Genomic DNA, 21177 nt, shown 5'->3' on the forward strand with positions numbered 1-21177 from the left:
CCCCCCCCCCCCCCCCCCGCTTTCTTCTCCTTCCACCAGAAATCAAACTCCAGAGCTTGCGCTTGCCAGGCAGGCGCTGTGCCACTGAGCTCCATCCCCGGCCCTGACCACCTTCTTCTGTCCCAGTCTTTTACTCCCTGTCTGCGCGCCTATCTCTCTGTATGTCACACACAGACGTGTATACACACATAATTTGTTGTAAATTTTCCCTGAACCGCTTCAGAATAATGTAGACACTGGCCGAGCATGGTGGTGCACGCCTGTCATCCCAGCACTCAGAGGCTGAGGCAGGAGGATTGCTGTGAGTTTGAGACCAGCCTGAGCTACATAGTGAGTTCCAGGTCAGTCTCACTACATAGTGAGACCCTGTCTCAACGCCCCCCACAAAAAAGAATAATGTAGACACGGTACACCTTTATTCTTCTAAATGCTTAAGTGTATATTTTTTCTCAAGAAAAGAAAACACTTTTTTCCAAAACAAGTGTCAAAATCAGATATAACATTGACTTAATACTATTACCCAATCCACAGATCTTATCATGTGTCACCAGTTGTCCTTTATACAAAAAGAGGGGAAAAGAGCTTTAAAAAACGAAACAAAAGAGACCCTTGGTCCAGGAGCCGGCCCAGGCTCTTTGTGGTATTAGTCGCCATTTCCTTTCATCTGGGCCAGCTCCTTAGTCATTCTGCTGTTCCTGACCTTGACTTTAGTTTTGTTTTGAGACAGGGTCTCACTAAATGGTTCGGGCTGGGATCACAGGTGTGTGCCACCCCGCCCGGCAGAAATCTTGACACTTTTGAAGGGCGCGGGGCCAGTTACTTTGTAGGCTGTCCCTTCACTGGCCCTGTGTGGCGCTGTGCCCTCCCCAGGGTCCTTGGCTGGCTGCCGTGCCATTGTCCTCCTCTCTGTAGCTGGCGCTGGCACCTGGGCGATGCCACTCCTGTGCACCTCCAGTTGGCCCTGCAGCCTTGAGGTGCACCCTGTGCTGTCCCCCTCAATCTGTGCGACCCTTCCTGTCCCCACTGTGCCTCCTGTGTCCAGCAGCGGAGGTGCAAAGTCTGCTGCTCCCTGGGCGCAGTTGCTTTGTCGTCTTTCCACCCTTCCCCACTCTGTACTTAGCCCTCCTCTTGAGATGCCCACGTCTCATCCTGTCTCTCAGATGCTTCCCTTTGTGGCCCAGCCCAAGCTGATACTGCCTTCTGCTCAGTGGCCTTGTCTGCTTTGTGACACTTTGGAGCCCAGGCTGGCCTCCAGCCTCCAACCCTCCTGCCTCAGCCTCCTGAATGCTGGCATTACAGGGGTGGCCCTCTCTCCTCTTGCCTGGTGCCTCACTGATAGGGCTCCCTTGCATCACGACCCAGGGTATACTCACTGACTGGACTAAGACATCAGTTAAATCATCCAGCCAAGGTACACGTGACCTTAGAGCTGCCTGCAGTTTCCGGTATGCAGCAGCAGCCGAGACCCAGGCCTTGCCCCTCGAGGCAGGTGGGTGGTTCAGAAGAGGTTCTTGTAGGAAAGCAGTGGATACATGGAGAAGCGGAACAAGTGATTTTTCCTGCTGACATCTGAATTTTGTGCTTGTGTCGAGATGAAGAAAGAGCATAGTTGATTTGAAAACTGAGTGGAGAAATTGAACACATATTAAAAATGGCCCGTCTGGTTCTTCACACCTGGAGTGAGCAGCTGAATGTTAGAGCTTTGCAGGCTCACTGCCTCCCTAGAGCCGGGCCACCTGTTCCTGCCATTGTCTGGTCTCCTCTCTCTGCCCTCCACTTGCTCCTCCTTCTCCTTTTTTTCTTTTCTGTTTTTGACGCGGGTTCTCATTATGTTCCTCAGGCTGACCTTGAGCCCGCTGTGATCCTCCTGCCTCAGCCTTCAGAGTGCTGGGATCATAGGTGTGTCCCACCGTGCCTGGCTCAAAAGCAAGGGATTTTGAAAGTGGAAACTTGGTTGATTTTTACTATGTGGTGGTCTTCTGTGATTCCGTTCCTTGCTCAGTGGTCCACAGTTACATGTCTGCTTGCTTTTAAGGCACTTGGGATCAAACCTAGGGCCTTGGATAAACTAGGCAAGCCTTCTGCCGCTGAGCTGTACTTGCAGCCTTTTCGTTTATTTATGTTTGCAGGGCTGGGGATTGAATGTAGGGCTTTGCACATGCTAGGCAAGAGCTCTATCACTGAGCTACCCCCCTGAAGCCCATTTGGTATTTTTTGAAAAGCGGTTATCAGAGGTAAAAAGGTGACTCAGTGGAACATAACCCCCACTCTCTGGTACACCAGGAAAGTTGCTGGGAACCTGCTGGTTGAGAGGCATCAGAAAGGTTGAATTTTTCTGTTTCTGCTGAGAAGTCAGGAGTCAGCTTTGAGGGCTTTGAGTTGCTGAGGTTGTTGGGAACCGCAGGGCGGCTCCCGGTGCTGACCTGTGGTCGCCCCTACATGTGCCCCCAGCACTCCTGGGGAAGCGAAGGCCCGTCCTCTGCAGAGGAAGTCTTTGCAGGAGAGAAGGCACAAGTCTTGCTGCAGCCTCTCTCTGAGCACGGCGTGAAGAAAGAGCATGTTTGTGTGGGAGCGCGCGTGTGGGGGTTGCTTTCACATTATGGAATTCTTAAAATTGTTTAACCGGGAAGATGTTATTCAGAAACCTCTGGGGCCTTCGGCTTATTTTTTTGTTTGTTTATTTCAGATCCCCCCCCCATTTTTAATTATCTCTGGAAGAGCTCAAGAGTCCTCCCCTGCTCTCTCTAAACAATTATAAAATTAATGTGCTGAGCTCCAGTTGTTGCTCAAAATAAGAGTCTCTCTGAGACTCCCATGCTAGGCAGAGGAGGCCGGCAGCTCTGTGCCTGTGAGGAAGGGATCAGGGCCACACTGGGTTTATCTTCCAAACCCATGTCCTGAGCGCCCCACAGGCAGGAGCCAAAGTCGCTGGAGTCACCCTGTCTCTGCTCTGTGTGAACCCTGGACACCTAGGGGCAGAGGGAGAGAATTCAGTAGGTTGAGTTTACACCCGCTTTTAATAATATTTTTTTCTGCTCTAGCTGTTGCATTTGGCAGGTTCCCTTTTTTTAACATTTGGTAATGTGTCTTCTCTAGTGCTTGAGAGAAAAGTTGCCAAATATAGCTGTTGATAAAAGTAATATTAAGACACTTCTCCCTCGGAGTGGGTGTGCGTGCGTGAGGGCCCGCCGTGGGGTGGCCTGCGCCGTCTGCCAGGCTCACAGCTGGAGTGGCCCGCTGTGCCAGCCCTGGAGAAGTCACTGGGCAGCAGACTGCGGTCAGGGAAACCATGGGCCTTCCCAGAGTGGGCAAAAAAAAAAAAGCAAAGCAACATGTATTTATAAAGAGGCACTCTGCCGGGCTTCATGGGGGACACGGATTCCTGGGGGACACGGTCCTTCCTGCCTGCCCCCAGCAGCTCAACTGGGGAGACAGAATCTGTGAAAAGTTCAAGTAACAATAGAAGATTTAAATAGCATTTCAAAATAGCTGTTATTAATAGACGAGAACAAAAACCAATCTGTTTCTACAGGGGTTCTCCTGAAAATGTCGACATCGTTCGGAGCTGGGGAGGGTGGAGACGCCCTGACTGTGCTGAGGGCCCAGCAGTTTGTGTGTGTGACTCTGGACTGTCCAGGGCCCACCTGCCTGACAGAGTCACTGGATTCCTTCAGCTCTGCAGCACCCACCGCTGTGGCTGGAAGACCACTGTAAATGCTTTAAGCTTTCTAAAACCCATTAAAAATTTTTTTTTGTATTTTTGAGTCAGGGTCAAACTATATAATTTATGTTGGCCTTGAACTCATCATGTAGGCCAGGTTGGCTTCAAACTCCAAGGGGTTCTCCTGCCTCAGCCTCCTGAATATTGGGATTACAGGCGTGCACCACCATGACCAGTTTTGTGACTTGATTTTGACAGCTGTAAACAAATAACTTCTGGTGTGTGTGTGTGTGTGTGTGTGTGTGCTGGCTCATTCCTTTTCTCAAGTACTTATTTAAATTTTTACAATTGCAAAATATGCATTTATAAAGTATTTTGAAAAATAACAGCGGTCGTGGTGGCACATACCTGTGATCCCAGCACTCAGGAGGCTGAGGCAGGGGAAATCACTGAGAGCTCAAGGTCAGCCTGGGCTACATAGTGAGACCCTGTCTCAAAAACAAAAACAAAAAAGGCAAAGTAGAATACAAATGTATATATTGGCACTATTTACATTCTCTTTCTTTCCGTGGTTTTAATAGTATTTCCACAACAAGACTTCTAGTGCTAAACCTCTACCTCACCCGTAATTTCCAAGATGGTGGAGGGATTTCTGGGTTAACGCAGGGCTGAAAAGATGTCGCGGTGTGACAGGTGAGTGTCAGCTCTTCGAAGGGCCGTTTTGGCCTTGTGGGCCAGGACCCGCGCCTATTTCTGGTGAGGCAGGGAGAGGCGCCCTGTGGACTGTAGGGGGCGCTCCTTCCGGCAGGAGAGGGCTTCCCCCTTCCTCGCCTTCCCTTGCCCTTCGCCCTAGCTCCATCGCTGCTCAAGCTCACTGGGAGCTCCCTCCGGCCTTTGGGCTGGGCCAGCGGCGGGCTGGCGTCTCTCTGTGAAGAGGAAGGCTGGTATGGTGATGGCTGCGTAGTGGTGCTGGTAGGAAATTTGGGATCCTGTAAATTCATAAGTTAAAATATTTGCACCATCTGACTGTGTTGCTGTGGGTTAAAGATCTGGTTTCCAGGCCCTGATTCTGCTTCTATAGAATAAGATAAAGTCGACTTGTTTTTAAAACGTTGACATTTTGGCAAGCATTTCTTATGTTATTTCATAGTCTGTGTAACCGTTATTTTAAAGAGCTATTGCTATTCTATTTTTTTTTCTTTTGTTTGCGGGGGGCGGGTACTGGGGATCGAACTCGGAACCTTGCATTTGTGAGGCAGGCAGCAGAACCACTAAGCTAAATCCCGAGCCCAGCTATTGCTATTCTTTATTTTATTTTATTTTTTTGAGACAAGGTCTCGCTGTTCAGGCTGGCCTTGAACTCACTGCGTACCCCAGGCTGACCACCCTCCTGCTTCAGCCTCCTGAGTAGTGGGATTACAGGCATGCACCAGCACGCCTGGCTTGACGTTCTTTTGATAAATATTGTGGATGGCTTTAGAAATGGCCATTGATATTTTAATCAGCTACTCTTCTATTACTGAATTCTTAACCACTTGCCATTTATAGAAATACTAACAGCCGGTTAAGATCGCATGCTAAGTATGGATCCACATGCTTGAGGGATAGAGATTTGATGGAGATTAACCAGGGTTGCCCAGGAATTCTTTCACAGTCCCAGAACGTGTAGAAGAAGATGAAGCTTTGTGGGTGGGTACACTGGGGAGACTGTGTGGCTCCCCTTTGAACTTTTGGCCTTTATATATTTCATCTTTATTTAAATGAGGGCAGGAAGAAGTAATTTTCTTTCTTTTTAAATGATATGATGAAAAGCGAAGTATAAGAAGTCAAATATATACATCTACATTTTTGTTGTTGTTTTTAAAGATAAGAGTCTCGGTATGTAGCCCAGGCTGGCCTCGAACTTTCAGTGATCCTCCTGCCTTAGCCTTCTGTCTGCTGAGATTACAGATGTGCAGCACCACACCTGGCTCAAATATATACATTTACTTGAAGACCCCTGTATTCCTCAGGGACTTGTTTTTTTTTGTAATACAGGGTCTTGCTATGCAGTTCAGGGTGGCCTTGAATTCATTATGTACCCCTGGCAGGCCTCTAACTCATAGTAATCCTCCTGCCTCAGCCTCCTGGACCACCACACATGGCTGGGACTTATAATACTAATTCATTTTCAATACTGTTTGTTCTTTGATTGCATAAATGTAGCACACTGTATTCATATGGTTGCCTAAGGATGTGTGTCCAACCTCCTCACCATACTTTTTTTGTATTAGAAACAGTGCGATCCTAAATATTCTTATAAATGTTTCCTGATGAATACCTTTGGAAAGATTTTTTTGACTATTTCTTAGCAGTACAATTATTATTATTAGTAGTAGTAGTAGTAGTACCAGGGATCGAACTCAGGACCTTGCGCTTGTGAGGCAGGCGGCGGAACCACTGAGCTAAGTCCCCGGCCCAGAGTAGAATTATTGCATCGTGGGATTTGTGCCTCTCCAGCTTTGGAGCATGAAACATTGCTTGCAAAGTGGTGTTGCTGATTTGCATCCCATCTGGGATGCCTACTGCTCCACATCCATAGCAGATCTTCTCACAACTGATTTTTGACAATCTGATGGGACGAAATGTTATCTCTTGTGATTTTTCTCATGTGGCAAATTAGATTTGCTTTATAACTTGTTTTCACCACCAGAGCAGAGCCAGTGATAGGAAAGAAACAAAACTTGTTAAAGTTCTTCTTTCTTCAATATTCTTTTGTGAGGTTCTAAGCAAGACGACCACTTGGAAATCTAGGGGAAGACTTCAGAGTTAGACTATGAAATATTCTATTCCTGGTGATGAGAACCGCGTCGGGTCTGTGGAACTTGGTGTCAGAATCACAGCTGCCCCTGTGTGCAGGGGGCGGGCAGGAGGCCCTGCCTGGCTGGGTGCTCAGAAGGGAGTCACACACGGTCACGGGCAGGGTCCCGCCAGTGTGGATGCCACTGGGCGACCTTACCAGTCTGTCCACCACCACAGGTGCCAGGGTGTGGTCCTCACGGCTCAGCACTGTGGGTCTAGAATGTTTGGTGTCGTTTGAGCAAGTCAGGACCATGTGTCGGGGACGACTACCCCCAGTCCAGTTCTCAGGGCGATCCTGTTCCAGCGCCAGTCCGAGTTTTTGGGTACCCGAACACTCCCTTTTGATGCACACACATACAGGAAGCTTAAAGGGATGTTTGCTCCTTGTGGACTCCGGGTGAGGCGAACTAGCAGATTCATTGTAATGGTCAGTGACATGGGCCGTGAGAGCCTAATCCATTCCCCTCCATGACACGGCTCTTCCTGCTGCCCTGCTGTGTTTTAGATTCTTAGAAATCCTGATACATTTTGTCTCTTCCACCCTCTGGGATGGTGGCATGTGGTTACGTAGTTACTTGGTTACTTGGGAGGCTGAGGCAAGAGGATCTACTTGAATCCAAAGGTTTAGGCCAGCCTAGACAGCATAGTAAGACCTTGCCTCAAAATAAAAACTAAGAAGTATATTAATTAAAAAAGAAACACTGCTTTTTACTGGACATGCTTTTCCACATCATAAAATACTCTCTAGTCAAAATAGCATTCAGTTGATTAAATGCAGCATTATAAAAATCACTTCAGTTTTGGGATTTAGCTCAGTGGCACCACACCTACCTGCAAGTGCAAGGTCCTGAGTTCAGTCCCTGGTACTGGGGGAAAAAAATCACTTCAGTTTGGTCCTCTGTTCTTAAGATTTATTCATCCAGTGAAAATTTGTTGGCCAAAACAGCTCCTCATTTAGCATACAGAACGGTCCCCAGCTGGTGAGGCAGTGTGGTGTTTGCCAGATTCTAGGAGCGAGTGGCAGCAGTCACTCCTGTCATGTTTACAGGCCGACTGCTTTTCATCCCTTCTCAACTTTTCACGTTCCATTATTGGAGTCTCATTTTAATCTGAATTTTGAATGTAGCTTGTAATCTGTATTACTTACTTTCCACACATCTGCATCACCATCCATTCAGTGAAATATCATTCAGGCATTAAAAATGATGTCAGGGCCTGATATTTAGGTCAGCGGTATCATGCCTGCCTTGCCAAGTGCAAGCAAGGTCCTGAGTTCGAGCCCCAGTACCGGAAAAAAAAAAAGGGCACATGTCTTTCTATAAGGACAGGGAAAAATGTTCGTGTTATAGTGTGAGGAAATGCAGGGCACATATACTGTAGAAAGTACAGTTTCACTTTTTTTTTTTTTTTTGGTACCAGGGATCAAACTCAGGACCTTGTATTTGTGAGGCCCCACTGAGCTAAATCCCTAGGCCCACAATTTTACCTTTTTTAAGAGAAAAAGTATGTATGTCTTAGAGATTTTGAAACACATAAGTTGATATTCAGAACTTTCTGAATGTCAGCTTTCACTTTTTTATGCCTCTCTGTAGAGCCTGAATTTTAATACTGTTTTGCTTTATTAATCACAAAAAGCATTGTTTTCAGTTTAAGACAAGGTGTTTCTTAAAATGTCCCAAATTTCTTCACACTGATTTTAGTCAAAAGATAAAAACAATGGGCCGGGGATTTGGCTCAGAGCTTCGGTGGCCTGCCTCGCAAGCGCAAGGACCCGAGTTCAATCCCCGGTACCTAAAAAAAAAAAAAAAAAAGATGAAAACATTTCCTCAAATTATGTGTTACAAATCATTCTTTTTTAACTTTTTGTTTGTTTGTTTGTTTGTTTGAGATGGTCTCTCTGTGTAGTTCAGTCTGGTCTCGAACTTGTGATCACGCAAGAGAAAGAGTGTGGAGAGGAGCAAACTCTATGAGGAGACAAGAAGGGAGAAAGGCAGCCTGGGCGCCTGGTCTGGGCCTCGCCCTCCAGCTGCCTGGGGGCCGCCTCCCTCCCTCACCTCCCTCCCTCACCTCCCTGAGCTCACAGCTTCCTTCCCATCAGCCCCCGCGGCTCCCGGAGAGCCCAAGGCCCCGCAGTCTGGGAACACCTCCCACCCGTCTCTCCGCACACCTTCCGCTGCTCTCCGCCCTCTCTCCTTTTACGCTATTTTTAACTGTGAGAAAATAGGCTCCCCCCACTGCCAAATTACAACCACTTTATTCATAAATGCTTTGCCTGTGGGTTTTTTTTTTATATCTGACACTCAGCATACACATCAGCACTATATTTTAATAGTGAAGTGAAAATCTACATTTTTGTATGATTGATGTTCTGTTTTCCAGTAAAAAGTGTCTTTTTCATTGGTTAAATTCATGTATAATTTTACATTAGAATGATGCTGTCGTATTTCTACCCAGTGTCACATTACTTATAAAAATATAGTAGTTGGGTGTGGTGGCAAGTACCTATGATCCCAGCACTCGGAAGGCTGAGGCAGGAGGATTGCCATTACTTCAAGGTCCGTCTGGACTCCACGGTAGGACCCTGTCTCAAAAAAAAAAAAAAAAATACACACACACACACATATATATTTATATATAGTAGTTGCCACAAATGTCTCCTTTTCTCATTAAAATAGTCATATATATCCACCTTCTTCTGCTTCTTTGTAGAATCCTCATTATCACAAATAATTTTTGTAAAAATTTGTAGTTCTGGAGATGAAACCTAGGAACTCATGCATGCTAGACAAGCACTCTACCACCAAACTACATCCCTAGTTCCTTGATTTAAATAGCATTGCCTTATGGGCCGGGGATTTAGCTCAGTGGTTTTGCCACCTGCCTGGCAAGCACATGGTCTCTGAGTTTGATCCCTGGTACAAATATAAATAAATAGCATTGCCCTTTGCTTTTGTGTGAGCTCCCAAATTCTATGGATACAGGCCATACATATTTTGGGCATTATGAATTTTCTTTTTCTCTCCTTTTTTTTGTACTACTAGAAATTGAAGACAGGGCCTTTATACTTTACTACATCCCTAGCCCCTTTTTAAATTTTTTATTTTGAGACAGGGCCTCCCTGTAGTCCCAAGTTTGCCCAGGCTCGGCTAGAACTTGGGATCCTCCTTCCTCAGCCTCCCAGAGAGCTGGGATTACAGGTGTGTGCAGCATACCTGGTATGGTTTACTCTTTTTTTTTTTAAATTTATTTATTTGAGATTGGAGATTGAACTCGGGTCCTTGTGCTTGGGAAGCAGGTGGCAGAACCACTGAGCTAAATCCCCGGGCCCCTGGGGGTTTTTTTTTTTTTTTTGTCTTTTTTTTTTTTTTTTTTTTTTTTTTTTTTTTTTTTGTACTGGAGATTGAACTCGGGTCCTTGTGCTTGGGAAGCAGGTGGCAGAACCACTGAGCTAAATCCCTGGCCCCTTGGTGATTTTTCTTTCTCTTAGGTCTTTTCAGTCTTCTTTTTTGGTTTTATCTATCTGTCTCTTCTCCCACTTTCTCCCGATTTTTTTGTTTTGTTTTGTTTTGTTTGGTACCAGGGATCGAACTTGGGACCATGTGCTTGTGAGGCAGGCAGCGGCACCACTAAGCTAAATCCCCGGCCTTCCCCTAATTTTTAAAAAGCATAGAGTGGAGACTGTTTAGTGGAAAGTGAATCATGACACAATCAGAGCAGCACACAAGCCAGATCTGCCTGCTGAGCTTGTAGATACATTTGCAGAGATGACCTTAGGCATGTACGGAGGGTGACAACCCCGGGCAGATAAGTAAGGACTGACATCGGGAAGATCTGGAAACCATGCTTGAGAAGGCATTTGGTCCAATTGTCTTTATTGTTAAGCCTCATAAAGTCCATCATCCCTGCAAAGAATCATGATGCTCATGAGCAGAGAGACCTAACCAATGAGCAGATCCTCACCATATTCAGTGATTCTGAGCAGACAGCAGTGCGTGTTGTAGACTTGTGCTGTATGGTTTCCCGTCAGAGAAAGTCATAGTCATAGCGCTGGATAACAGCGAGATTTGCTTTTGGGAAACTTTATCCAGCCACGGTACACTCCTATTTCAGAAGGTTGTTGGTCTGCTTGGGCTTCCGTAGCTGAGGCAGGATAATTCCAGATGAACAAACAAACTTCAGAAAAGGGAATAGCAAAAGACTCCATTCATTTACAGATCCTTACTGGGCATCTAGCACCAGTCTCAGTGAAGAGCTCTGTTTTTTACCTAAGTTGTCTTCTCTTGAGCCATCACTGCTGCGATTGCTGATGTTCACCATCAACAAACGTGTGGGCTGCACTAGGTCGGCTCTGTGCCTGTGGAGATTTGGAGTTTGCACCCTGAAGAGCATCGAGTTTAACAGGCACACAGATTGTTATGTGATAACGGCAGTAGCCATAAAAAGTCACATAAAACACACTGATAGGGAGCTGCTGGACTCGGGCGGAGGGAGTCGCTTTAGCAAACGGAAAGGCTGCTGGGCCTCAAAGGATGAATAACAGTGTTTTGGGCAGGCACGGAAGGGAGAGGCATTTCCTTGGGGCACAGGGAAGGAGGGGTGGCTGTAGCAGAATGCAGGCTGGGTCGGCTCTACATCATGCAGCTCACCAGTCACCCTGCCATTGCTTTAGTTGTCTTTTTGACCGTGTTGGAGTTTTGTCTTACTTACTAATTGTTGCCAAATCAATGTTTTTTAAGCTGGGGTCACCTGTAGAAGAGGAAGTGAAGGTGTCTTACGCTCTAAAGGTATTCTATGATCCTAAATAATAGCATTTTTCATGCTGGCTTAATTTTATGTAGCTTAATGACAGAAATTCTTATCCTTGATACTCAAGAACTCCTTGGGCACAGAGCTTGTTTAGCATGAATAATCTTTTTTGTTTCAAATGTAATTTGTTTAAATTGTGAAGTTCTTTGTCTAGAAAAATGAAATGTTCACATTTTAAAACTCTAAAAATAAAACACCAGAGAGATGATTGCCAAAACAATGGTGTCAATCAGAAACACTTTCTGAATCCAGTTTCTAGACGAGCACTAATTACTGAGTCAGAGCACGGTTATGGGCACTCATTGTTGTAAGCCAGTTAGTTAACAGCAGTATTGAGAGACTTCAGGGATGAAACCCTTGAAAAACTGCAGTTTTCTAATGAGCTGAGATGATCAGATGTTCCTCTTATGTAACATGCAATATAAATTACTGCATCTTAAAATAAAGCTTTAAACTTTTTTTTCCCTTGATACCGGGGTTCGAACTCAGGACCTTGCACTTGCCAGGCAGGCATATTGCCACTGAGCTACATCCCTGGCCCAAAGCTTTAAAGTTTTAATGAAGAATATCACTGTCTTAGTGCATAGGTTCCCCTAAATCCGATCCCATTAATCATACGCTGCTTTACCAGTGTTTCAGATTGACTTAGAAACAAAGTGCTCTCAATGGCCATGGAGCTGACTGAGACCAAATTTACTAAGACAGTTTCTGTAGATTTCTACAGAGGAGAATTGAATAAATCCATTAAAGAAGCTGCTTTGTTTCTGGAAAAGTGATTTTTCAAGCTTGGGACGCCAAGTGGAGAATAAGGAAAGTCCTGGAAACTTCTTTTGCGAGTCCTTACACATCTGTCCAGCAGGGCTTAGCAGTATTAATTTCAGAAGCATTCTGACTTTGCTAACTTCTTTTATCCTTATTTTAAACCATGTACTGTTTATTTCATAAGCAAGACGTAACACACTTAACAACATAACGGAACAGTGTGTCAGCACAACGGATGAGCTACTTAGTAACAATAATAAACGTTTGAGGCCATTTAACTTCTGGATATAAACTATTAAATAATTTAGTGCTTATTTTTCAACAGATGTGAATTATTAAAAAGAAAATGGCCCAACGGAGCCCTGTATTTCCTTCTCTTGTCACCGAAGAAAGATATAATATATGGAAAATATGCATCTAAGGTATACTTTTTCTTTCCACCAACCTCATGAGGGTGGCTTGTGGGTGTGATGGTTATTGTAGATGAAGCCTGTGGCTATTACCTGATCCATGAATAGTTTTGCTCAAGGGCAAGAGAAATACTACTCCATCCCCTCTCTTGGCTTCTGATTTGTGCGATTCTGTGGGACCACTGTGTTCTCCCAGAAGTGGGGAGCTCCTGGTAGCTAGCTCTACAGTAGACTTGAACTTCTGGTCAAAGTAGTTTGGAACTCGGGGTGCCTGAGGCTGACGTCCCCGTTAACCCTTTTAAATCTGGAGTTGTAAATTGGATGCCCGCAGGACAAAATTGGCTCACAAAAGTACGTTGCATGGCCAGCATGACCCTCAATGGGCTGTTGGCTTTTCAGACCGAGGCAGTTTCACACACAAGACTGAATTCCTAGCTGATTTTGAAATACCAGATGATCTGGAAAACCAGACCTGTGTCTGCAGATGGTCACTCACGGGGGCCTCAGAATCATGGCCCCTTTAGCTGGGAAAGACCTTGCCGCTTCTCCAAAGTCGCCACGGTTCCCTGTGGCTTCATGCACTGTGGGCTTCGTCACTGTGTCACCTTCCTGATCCTGTGGTTGTCTGATTTGTCACCATTGCTTCAGGGGGAGCAGGGGGAGCAGGAGGAGAGGCTGTCAGACTGTCAGCTTGATCCTAACATCTCTGCTCACGCTCTGGCCACCTCCACGCGCCCGATTCTGCCAGCCTCCTGCTCTTAGAGGTCATGGGGCCGCTGCAGCCACTGGTCTGTGGGCACAAACAGCAGTAGATCTACGTGGCTTGTGAAGAGGTCGCTTTGGGGCAGAAGCCCTGCCTCAGACCCCATGTAGCTCGCAGGGATAGACATCGTGCGTCCTCCTCTGGGAGGTCTTGAATCAGGGTGGAACAGTTCTTTTCCCAACGAGCACCCTGGGTAACGCGGTCCCTTCCACAGGCGAGTGCGAACCATGCCTCGACACAGCCAGTCTCTGAGCATGGCCCCCTACTCCTCTGTGAGCCTCGTGGAGCAGCTGGAAGACAGGATCCTGTGCCATGAGAAGACCACCGCTGCCCTGGTGGAGCACGCCTTCCGGATCAAGGACGACATCGTCAACAGTCTGCAGAAAATGCAAAACAAAGGGGGAGGCGACCGCTTGGCGAGGCTGTTCCTGGAGGAGCACATCCGAAACATCACGGCCATCGTGAAGCAGCTGAACCGGGACATAGAGGTAAGGGGTGGGCGGGGCGCTTCCGTCTCCTCACAGACCGGTGCGTTTCAACTTGAGCCGTCTGTCTTGCTCTTCTTCGTGATTGCCAAGGAAACAGCTTGCACCGGGAGCCTAAATTTATTCCAGGATTTGATAGCAGTTCCTGTCAGTGTCGTTTATGTTTATTCTAAATTTGCCTCGCTCATTATTAAATCACCATGTTTTGTGTGGCTCTGCAGGGAGAGAGAGAACTAGTCGAAAAGTTTTCTTGGAATACCCTTCATATCTTTGAAGACAGGTATTAAATCAATTACTGGGTTAGCCTTTGCCGCTTCAGATTAGATGTTTCTAGGCCGTAGTGATCATTTATTAAATAGTTTATTATTCAGGTATTATTAAGTACTTGAGTTGCTTTTCACATTTCTTTTTATTGCAGTTTTGCTCTGATGGGAGCTCAGTAAAAGTCCAATATTGTCTATTTGGGCGAAGTTTTATTGATTTATTTATTTTTGGTGCTGGAGATCGAACTTGGAACTTTGCACTTGTGAGCAGGCGGTGGAACCACTGAGCTAAATCCCCAGCCCCAAACCAGCTTTATTGAGAGATAATTTAATAACACAATAATTCACCCATTGTAAGTGTACCATTTGGTGATTTTTCCATAGATTCATAGAATTGTGCAACCATCAACACAATTCCATTTTAGGACTTTGCTGTCACCCCCTAAAACTCACACAAGCCCTATGTCCACGCCATCCCCAGCAACCACCCGCGTATTTTCTTTTTAAATTTGCCTTTTCTGGGCATTTCATGTAATCATCCATACTGAAGTCCTTTGCTTCTGGCTTCAGTCGCTGGGGTTCACCTGTGTCCTCGAATGTCTAGGTTCCTTTGTTATGTCTGAGTCGCATTCTGTCATGTGATCTGTCATGTGACCAGACCACTTTCTGTTTATTTATTTATTAACTGATGGACAGTTGGGTTCTTTCCAGCTTGTAGCTATTGGCACTAAAGTCGCTGTGAGTATCAGTGTAAAAGTCTTTGATGTGGAGAAGGTTTTCATTCCTCCGGGACAGCTTGCCAGGAGCGGAGTGGCAGATCTCACAGGGAGCCCGTGTTTAATTTTCCAAAGCAGTGTTCCAAGGTGGTCACACCATTCTGGGGATGAGTGGTGTGCGCGCCTTTTCGCTGGTCATCTGTAAATGTTGGGTGAAATGTCGATTCAGGTTTTCTGCTCATTTTTTCATTGTGTGTGTTTGGGAAGTTGCCGTTTTAACCATCTTTTAAGTGTATAATCCCTTACGTCCACTCACAGGGCCCCCCGTCACCACTGTCCATGTCTAAACGTTTTCATCAGCCCAAACAGCATGAAACACTTCCCTGCTTTAGTCTCCCCTAAGCTTTGTCACCTCAGTTCTCCTCTTCTGTCTCTGTGAATTTCCACGTTATACTGACTTCACAGCAGTGTATCATACGGTGTTTGTCCTTCTGTGCTGGCTTGGGTAGCACAGTGTTTTCAGAGTTCATCCACATCAGAGCGTGTGTTAGGATCCATTTGAAAATCAGGTGTTCAGTTGGGTCATTCGTCTTATTATTCAGGACCGCTACAAGTTTGTTGTATAGTTTAGATACAAGTCCTTTATTAGATACACGATTTATAAGTACTCTCTCCCATTCTATGGCCGATATTTTCATTTACCTAATGTCTTTTCAGGGGCAAAAGTTCTTAATGCTTAGAGGTGCTAGGGATGGAACCTAGGGCCTTGCATATGGTACACAAAAACCCCACCACTAAGCTGCACTCCCAGCCTGAGTTTTAATTCTAAAGAAGTCCAACTTATTGATTCTTTTCTTTTATGGCTTATGCTTTTGTTGTTGTGTCTTAAGAATGCTTTGCTTATTAATATAAGGTCACAACGACTTTTCAAAACTTTTGCTTTTTACATTTAAATCTGAGATCCACTTGGAGTTGATTTTTGTGTACAATGCAAAGTAAGGCTGAATTATTTTTTTTGGTGTTACCATGGCATTTGTTGTAGAAAGTGCACATCATTTCTTTATAAGTCCATTTACTCCGATACGTTGTGAATTTTTCCAAACAGAAGAGCCCAGTCTCACGCCTCTTTGCATTGTCAGGCCCAGTATGGGAGGCAAACCCTATGAATGCTGCTGCGGTCCCCTGTGCTGTTACAATAAGACACCTGGAAGTGAATAATTTATAAGCAGCAGAATTTCTCTGGTGTGGCTTTCTGGCTGCATCCCCCAGTGTGGAAGGGCACCGGCTGCGTCCTCACGTGGCAGGGTGTGGCCTCCCTGCCACACTCCCTTCTTAGAAGGCCCTGTCGATTCTCTATTCCCCAGGGTGCCGTCCTCACGGCCCAGTCACCTCCTCAGGGCCCCCACGTCTTAACACTGCCAGTGAGGATTAAGATTCAGCATGACTGACGCCATCTTGAACCATAGCAAGTGTTCAGTAAGTAAATTACTGCTCCATTTAGACTGGTGCTGGGTGTAGATATGCTAGTAGCAAGAAGGAGTAAAATAGACTTGGAGGTGCTCTCGGCAAAGTGGATCCTTTCCACATAGACTCAATGGAGTGGCCGGAAGTCTCAAGACCAGTTGGTGGCAGTGCTGTGATTAAAGCCAGGGATTAAACTCCAAAAATGGGCATCTTTGCCTTTTCTGCTTTGCTGCTGTGGAGCTTTTCTAGAACTTCAATTTTCTGTAATCACCTCTTAATTCTACACAGCAAACTGTCCTTCAGGAAGAGCTTGTTCATCACGCTAATTAATTCTAGCTTTCGTTCTCACTGAATTTGCTCTGACCCATCTTTCTTTCGATAAAACTTCACTCGAGGGTGTGAGGGTTTGGCTCAGTGGTTGCGCTGCCTGCTTCGAAGGCTCAAGGGCCTGAGTTTGATCCTCAGCACCAAAAAAAAAAAGAAAGTTCACTGAACTGCTTTGATAATTAGGGTTATTAAAAAGCAAACCTTGGAAACCAGGTTGGGTTTCACTGTTCCCCAAACACCTTTCTTCCCCTCTCTCTCTTCCTCGCCCTCTTCTTCCCCCACCATCCCAATCCTGGGGATCGAACCCAGAGACTCACATATTTATTTAGATTTATTTATTTTCGGTACCGGGGATCGAACTCGGGTCCTTGCGCTTGTGAGGCAGGTGGCGGAACCACTGAGCTAAATCCCCGGCCCCCAGAGCCTCACATCTGATAGGCAAGTACAGTATCACTCAGCTACACCCCCAGCCCTCTTTTAACTTTTAAGTTTGAAACAGGGTCTCACTAAGTTGACGAGGCTGGGCTCAAACTTGTGTTTTTCTTGCCTCACCCTCCTGAGTAGCGGGGATTCCAGGCATACACCTCCATTCCCAGCACAAACACATTTCTCTAAGACATTTGGGGGACAGTTTACAATGCAGTGGGCTTTGAAGCAATTGCAATTTTGTTGTTTTTCCAACATGTGAAACACATCTTATGTAGTGATTATTCTTTCCTTACCCCAACAGCACTCTTCCATTTATACGTATTTTTAGAGTATGCAAATTTTGCAAATGAGAAGATGATTTCCACTGCAAAGAAGGAAATCTGAATAAAATCTAATTTTGGCAAAAAAAAAAATTTACTTTGGCTATTTGAGTGTTTACTTTTTTTATACATGGTAATAGCCACATATCATATTAAAGTAGTAGTAAGGAACTTTAAAAACTTAAGACTTCACTAGGGAGCACTAATTTTGTAGATTTTGATGCATTGTAAAACTAAGCATATCTACCCAAACATAAGCCAAATCAGGATACTTGATGTGACAGATTATTACACCATATCCTGAATTCGTCAGCATGGAATCATGGTTGTCTTCGTGTGGGCTGCTATGACAAATTACCACAGACTGGTTGGCTTAAGTGACAGAAATTTTGTTTTTGCAGTTCTAGAGACTGGGAAGTTGGAGCGAGATCCAACAACTCCCTTCCCGGTTTGTAGTCGGCTGACCTCTTGTGTCCTTTTGTGGTAGAAAGCATAGAGAAGCAAGCTCTGGGTCTCCTCCCTAGAGGGCACCAATCACACTGGTGAGGGCTCCATCCCTCTGACCTAAAATCTTGCCAATGGCCTCACGTCCTAACACCATCACGTTGCAGGGTAGGATTGCAACGTAACATATGCATTTTAGGGGACACACACACTGAATCCATAACAGTAATGTACAGTAAGAATTAAAGAGTGGTAAAGAGAAGTCTTTACCGGTAATATAAAAATCGGGAGGTTGTTATACAAGAGGTGGGAGTCGCGTTATTTCAAACGAGGTGTGAAGATCCTCAAATTGTACCCCAATATGGAAGGTGTATTTTTTGGTCTGTACATTGTCAATGAATTCTGCAATGAATTGCCTGGCTTTTTTTGGCAGGGGAGTGTGCTGTGGATGGAACCCAGGCCCTTCGTGCTAAGCTCCCCCCGCCGTTTGAGACAGGGTCTTGCTAAGTCACCGAATTGCCCAGGCTGGGTTTGAATTTAAGATCCTCCGCTCAGCCTCCAGTAGTGATGGGATTACAGCCGTGGCAACCAAGCCTAGCTGTTGTTATGCTTACTACTGATTTATACTTGCTTTTCATTCATGGGTGAAATTGTTTAGGTATTTGCTTTATGAGAATCATCACTGCAGCTGATTTTGTGTTGCATACTGAAGCGGAAGCCGTTCTGAATATGCATAGTTCACTCCAGGCTCCTGAGGCAGTCAGCGTGAGGTCTGCTCATCTTTGGTAAATGTGCATGGATAGGTCTTCACGACTCTCTGTCACGTAGCTCCAAACAGACTTTATACACAGGACAAAAAGTCATTCTCCTATCTCACCACTGGCTTGTGTGATCTCAAAGAGCTAGGACTGCATTTTCATTTTTCTGTTTTTCATACTTACTTCAATGTCTAGCACATAGAGTGAGTTCCCAAAATGTTTGGCAATCAAAGTCTCCAGGTCCTAGGGCTGGAGATTTAGCTCCAGTGGTTCTGCTGCCTGCCTTGCAAGCACAAGGTCCCAAGTTTGATCCCTGATACAAAAAAAAAAAAAAAAAAAAGTCTCCAGGTCCTTTTCCATGGCCTTTTCAGAGCTCCCTAGTTATAAGCTATCTTCTACAAGCAGATTCCACGGTGAAGACAGATAACCCTTACGAGCTAGTACGTGGAAAGTGCTTGACAAATGTTGTCTAGGAGAATCTCTTGTTTTAATACAATCCCCACCCATTGGCAGTTTGCCTTGTGATATGGAGTATGTCATCAATAATTTATTCCTCATAAAGCTTTCCATAAATTATCATCATTATAAATTTAGAAGAAGAAATGTAGTCAGCTATGAACTGTACATGTCATCTGGATTACCCAACTGTCTTTGGTTGAAGCAGTTACCACTTCCTGGTTAGTAGTCCATGACGCTTTCATTGGTTACGAGTGTTAGGTAAAAAGGGCTGAAAGCCAGGACCACACCAGGACCATAACGAGCCTTTATTATGGGGAGGATCTGCCGGGCTATCTCTGAACAAGGGAGAGAGAGTAACATGGCCAAACAGTGAGCTTTTTTTATAGGAGAGGGTGGGGTTAGCCTGAGCTGGGGTGGAGTTGAGTGAGGTAGTATTAAGATTGGAGGAACCTGTGACATCCCTAGGAGGGGCTTGTGACATCACTAACTGCTAGGAGGTAGTCAGTATAAGGTTACTCTTGGTGGGAGAAGAGCCATCGTGGGAAGAAGCAGCCTGCCCTTTGTTGGGAGAAGCCATATTTTATTATGGAGGCTGCTAGTCTGTGTGGCAGCCATCTTAAGGCAAGGGGAAATCTAACAATGACTTGAGGGCTTGGAGAAGTGTTCTGAACCCCCCAGGTCTGCGTAGGGCTCTGGCTTTGGGGGACTGGCCCGTTGGGTCTGCCACCTGGCCGCTCGGAATCTGCAGATCTCCACCTGGTTTCCCTGTGCTTAGATTTCAGTGTCCTGCTGGCTTGGGACCCTGGCTTTGACTAGTTGGATTATGGGAAATGTTTCATCTAACCGAGTAGATCATACACAGTTTGGTTGTTTAATAATTGGCAAGTAGGCTAAGGAAGAGGTCTCAAAACTCAGATGATGGGCTGTGGGAGGCTTTAGTAGACATTAAAACGGGGCTGCAGGTTCAGCGGTGAGTGATTGCCTAGCATGCGTGAGGTCAGGGGTTCAATCCCCAGTACTGTAGAACATCAAACCAAAACAAGAAACAGTAACAACAAAAACACGTCAAAGCAGAGGTGTGGACAAGGATGAGAGCATGGAGTTGGACTAAGAGGAAATTGCTTCAGTGTACACCCAGCATGCCAAAGAGGACAGAGTTTTTTGCCTATTGCACTTCATATATTTTACCGGAAAGCAAAATTTCAGCCTGCAGCTGAGGGAACTGGCCCCACTGCAATCCCCCAGCAGCAGGAATAGGTGATTAGCATCCAAATTCATTTTGTTTACTCACTAGACTAGCCGCTAGTCAAGCAGGAAGAGATAGTAAATTCACTGGAATCTGAATATTCATTCCACCCTGTACACAGGGATGATTTTTGTTTTGCGTTGCTCGCAGTACCAGGGATTGAACCCTGGGCCTTCTTCACACTGAGCTACATCCCCAGCCCTTTTTAAAATTTTTTACTTTGAGACAGTGTCTCTACAAGTTGCTAAATTGCTTGGGCTGTTCTCGAATTTGCGATCCTCCTGCCTCAGCCTCCCAGACTGTTGGGATGATAGGCATGTGCTACCATGCCGGGCTGACAGAGGTTTTTCAGTGTAAATGAATAAACTGTTATGCTAGTGTCTGCCTCCTTGAGGGCCAGATAAGATGTCTCCAGCTTTGTGTAAATACTCTTATAGGGAGTCCCTAATATAGGGGTTCCTGTTCTGTGCTCTTTGAGAAGGGAGGGTCTTTAAAGATAGACAGCTGTCCTCTCCCCTCGCCGAGTGTGGAGTGTGTTTATGGGATGTGCCTGCCCTGGGGTTTTTCCCTGCTGCAGCTGAGCTCCTTGCAGGCATGTTGGGTGCTCTGCATGCTCTGTGGCTGAAATGGCCCCTGGATTTGACAGTAATGGAGAATTGATAATGGATTTCAGGATAAGACCTTTTTTCTGAGACAGGGTCTCACTATGTAGTTCAGGCTGACCTCGGTGATCCTCCTGCCTCAGCCTTCTTAGTGCTGGGTGGGATTACAGGCATGTGCCACCACACCCGGCTTGACCTTTCTTAAGTCTGTGCATCGTGACCACATATTGTTCCCAAATGACAAATGAGGACATGTTAGCAGCTTTTCAGAGGGGTTGTCTTTCTGAGGCCTCACTCTTAGACTTCTGCTGTCACCTAATTCTCAGCGATGTGAACACTGTGCAACTCATACGATTCTTTTCTACCTTCTTCTGGGCACTTTTAATACAACACTTTATTCATCTGCATAAGAAAGTCAAAG

General features: G+C 45.6%; 1 protein-coding gene across 1 annotated transcript in view; it reads left to right on the top strand.

Moving 5' to 3' along the window:
• Positions 1–12453: 12453 nt before the first annotated feature.
• Fam81a (family with sequence similarity 81 member A) overlaps positions 12454–21177 on the top strand; it is a 30713-nt gene continuing 21989 nt past the window's right edge. Inside the window, exons 1-2 of the mRNA XM_010641245.3 lie at positions 12454–12492; positions 13458–13731. Of these exons, the coding sequence (XP_010639547.1) occupies positions 12473–12492; positions 13458–13731 (294 nt within the window). The 5' untranslated portion in view covers positions 12454–12472. The remainder of the gene's footprint in view (positions 12493–13457; positions 13732–21177) is intronic.

This window comes from Fukomys damarensis, unplaced genomic scaffold (genome assembly GCF_012274545.1).
Source record: "Fukomys damarensis isolate Sample0158 unplaced genomic scaffold, DMR_v1.0_HiC HiC_scaffold_25, whole genome shotgun sequence".
In the NCBI taxonomy this organism is placed as follows: Eukaryota; Metazoa; Chordata; class Mammalia; order Rodentia; family Bathyergidae; genus Fukomys; species Fukomys damarensis.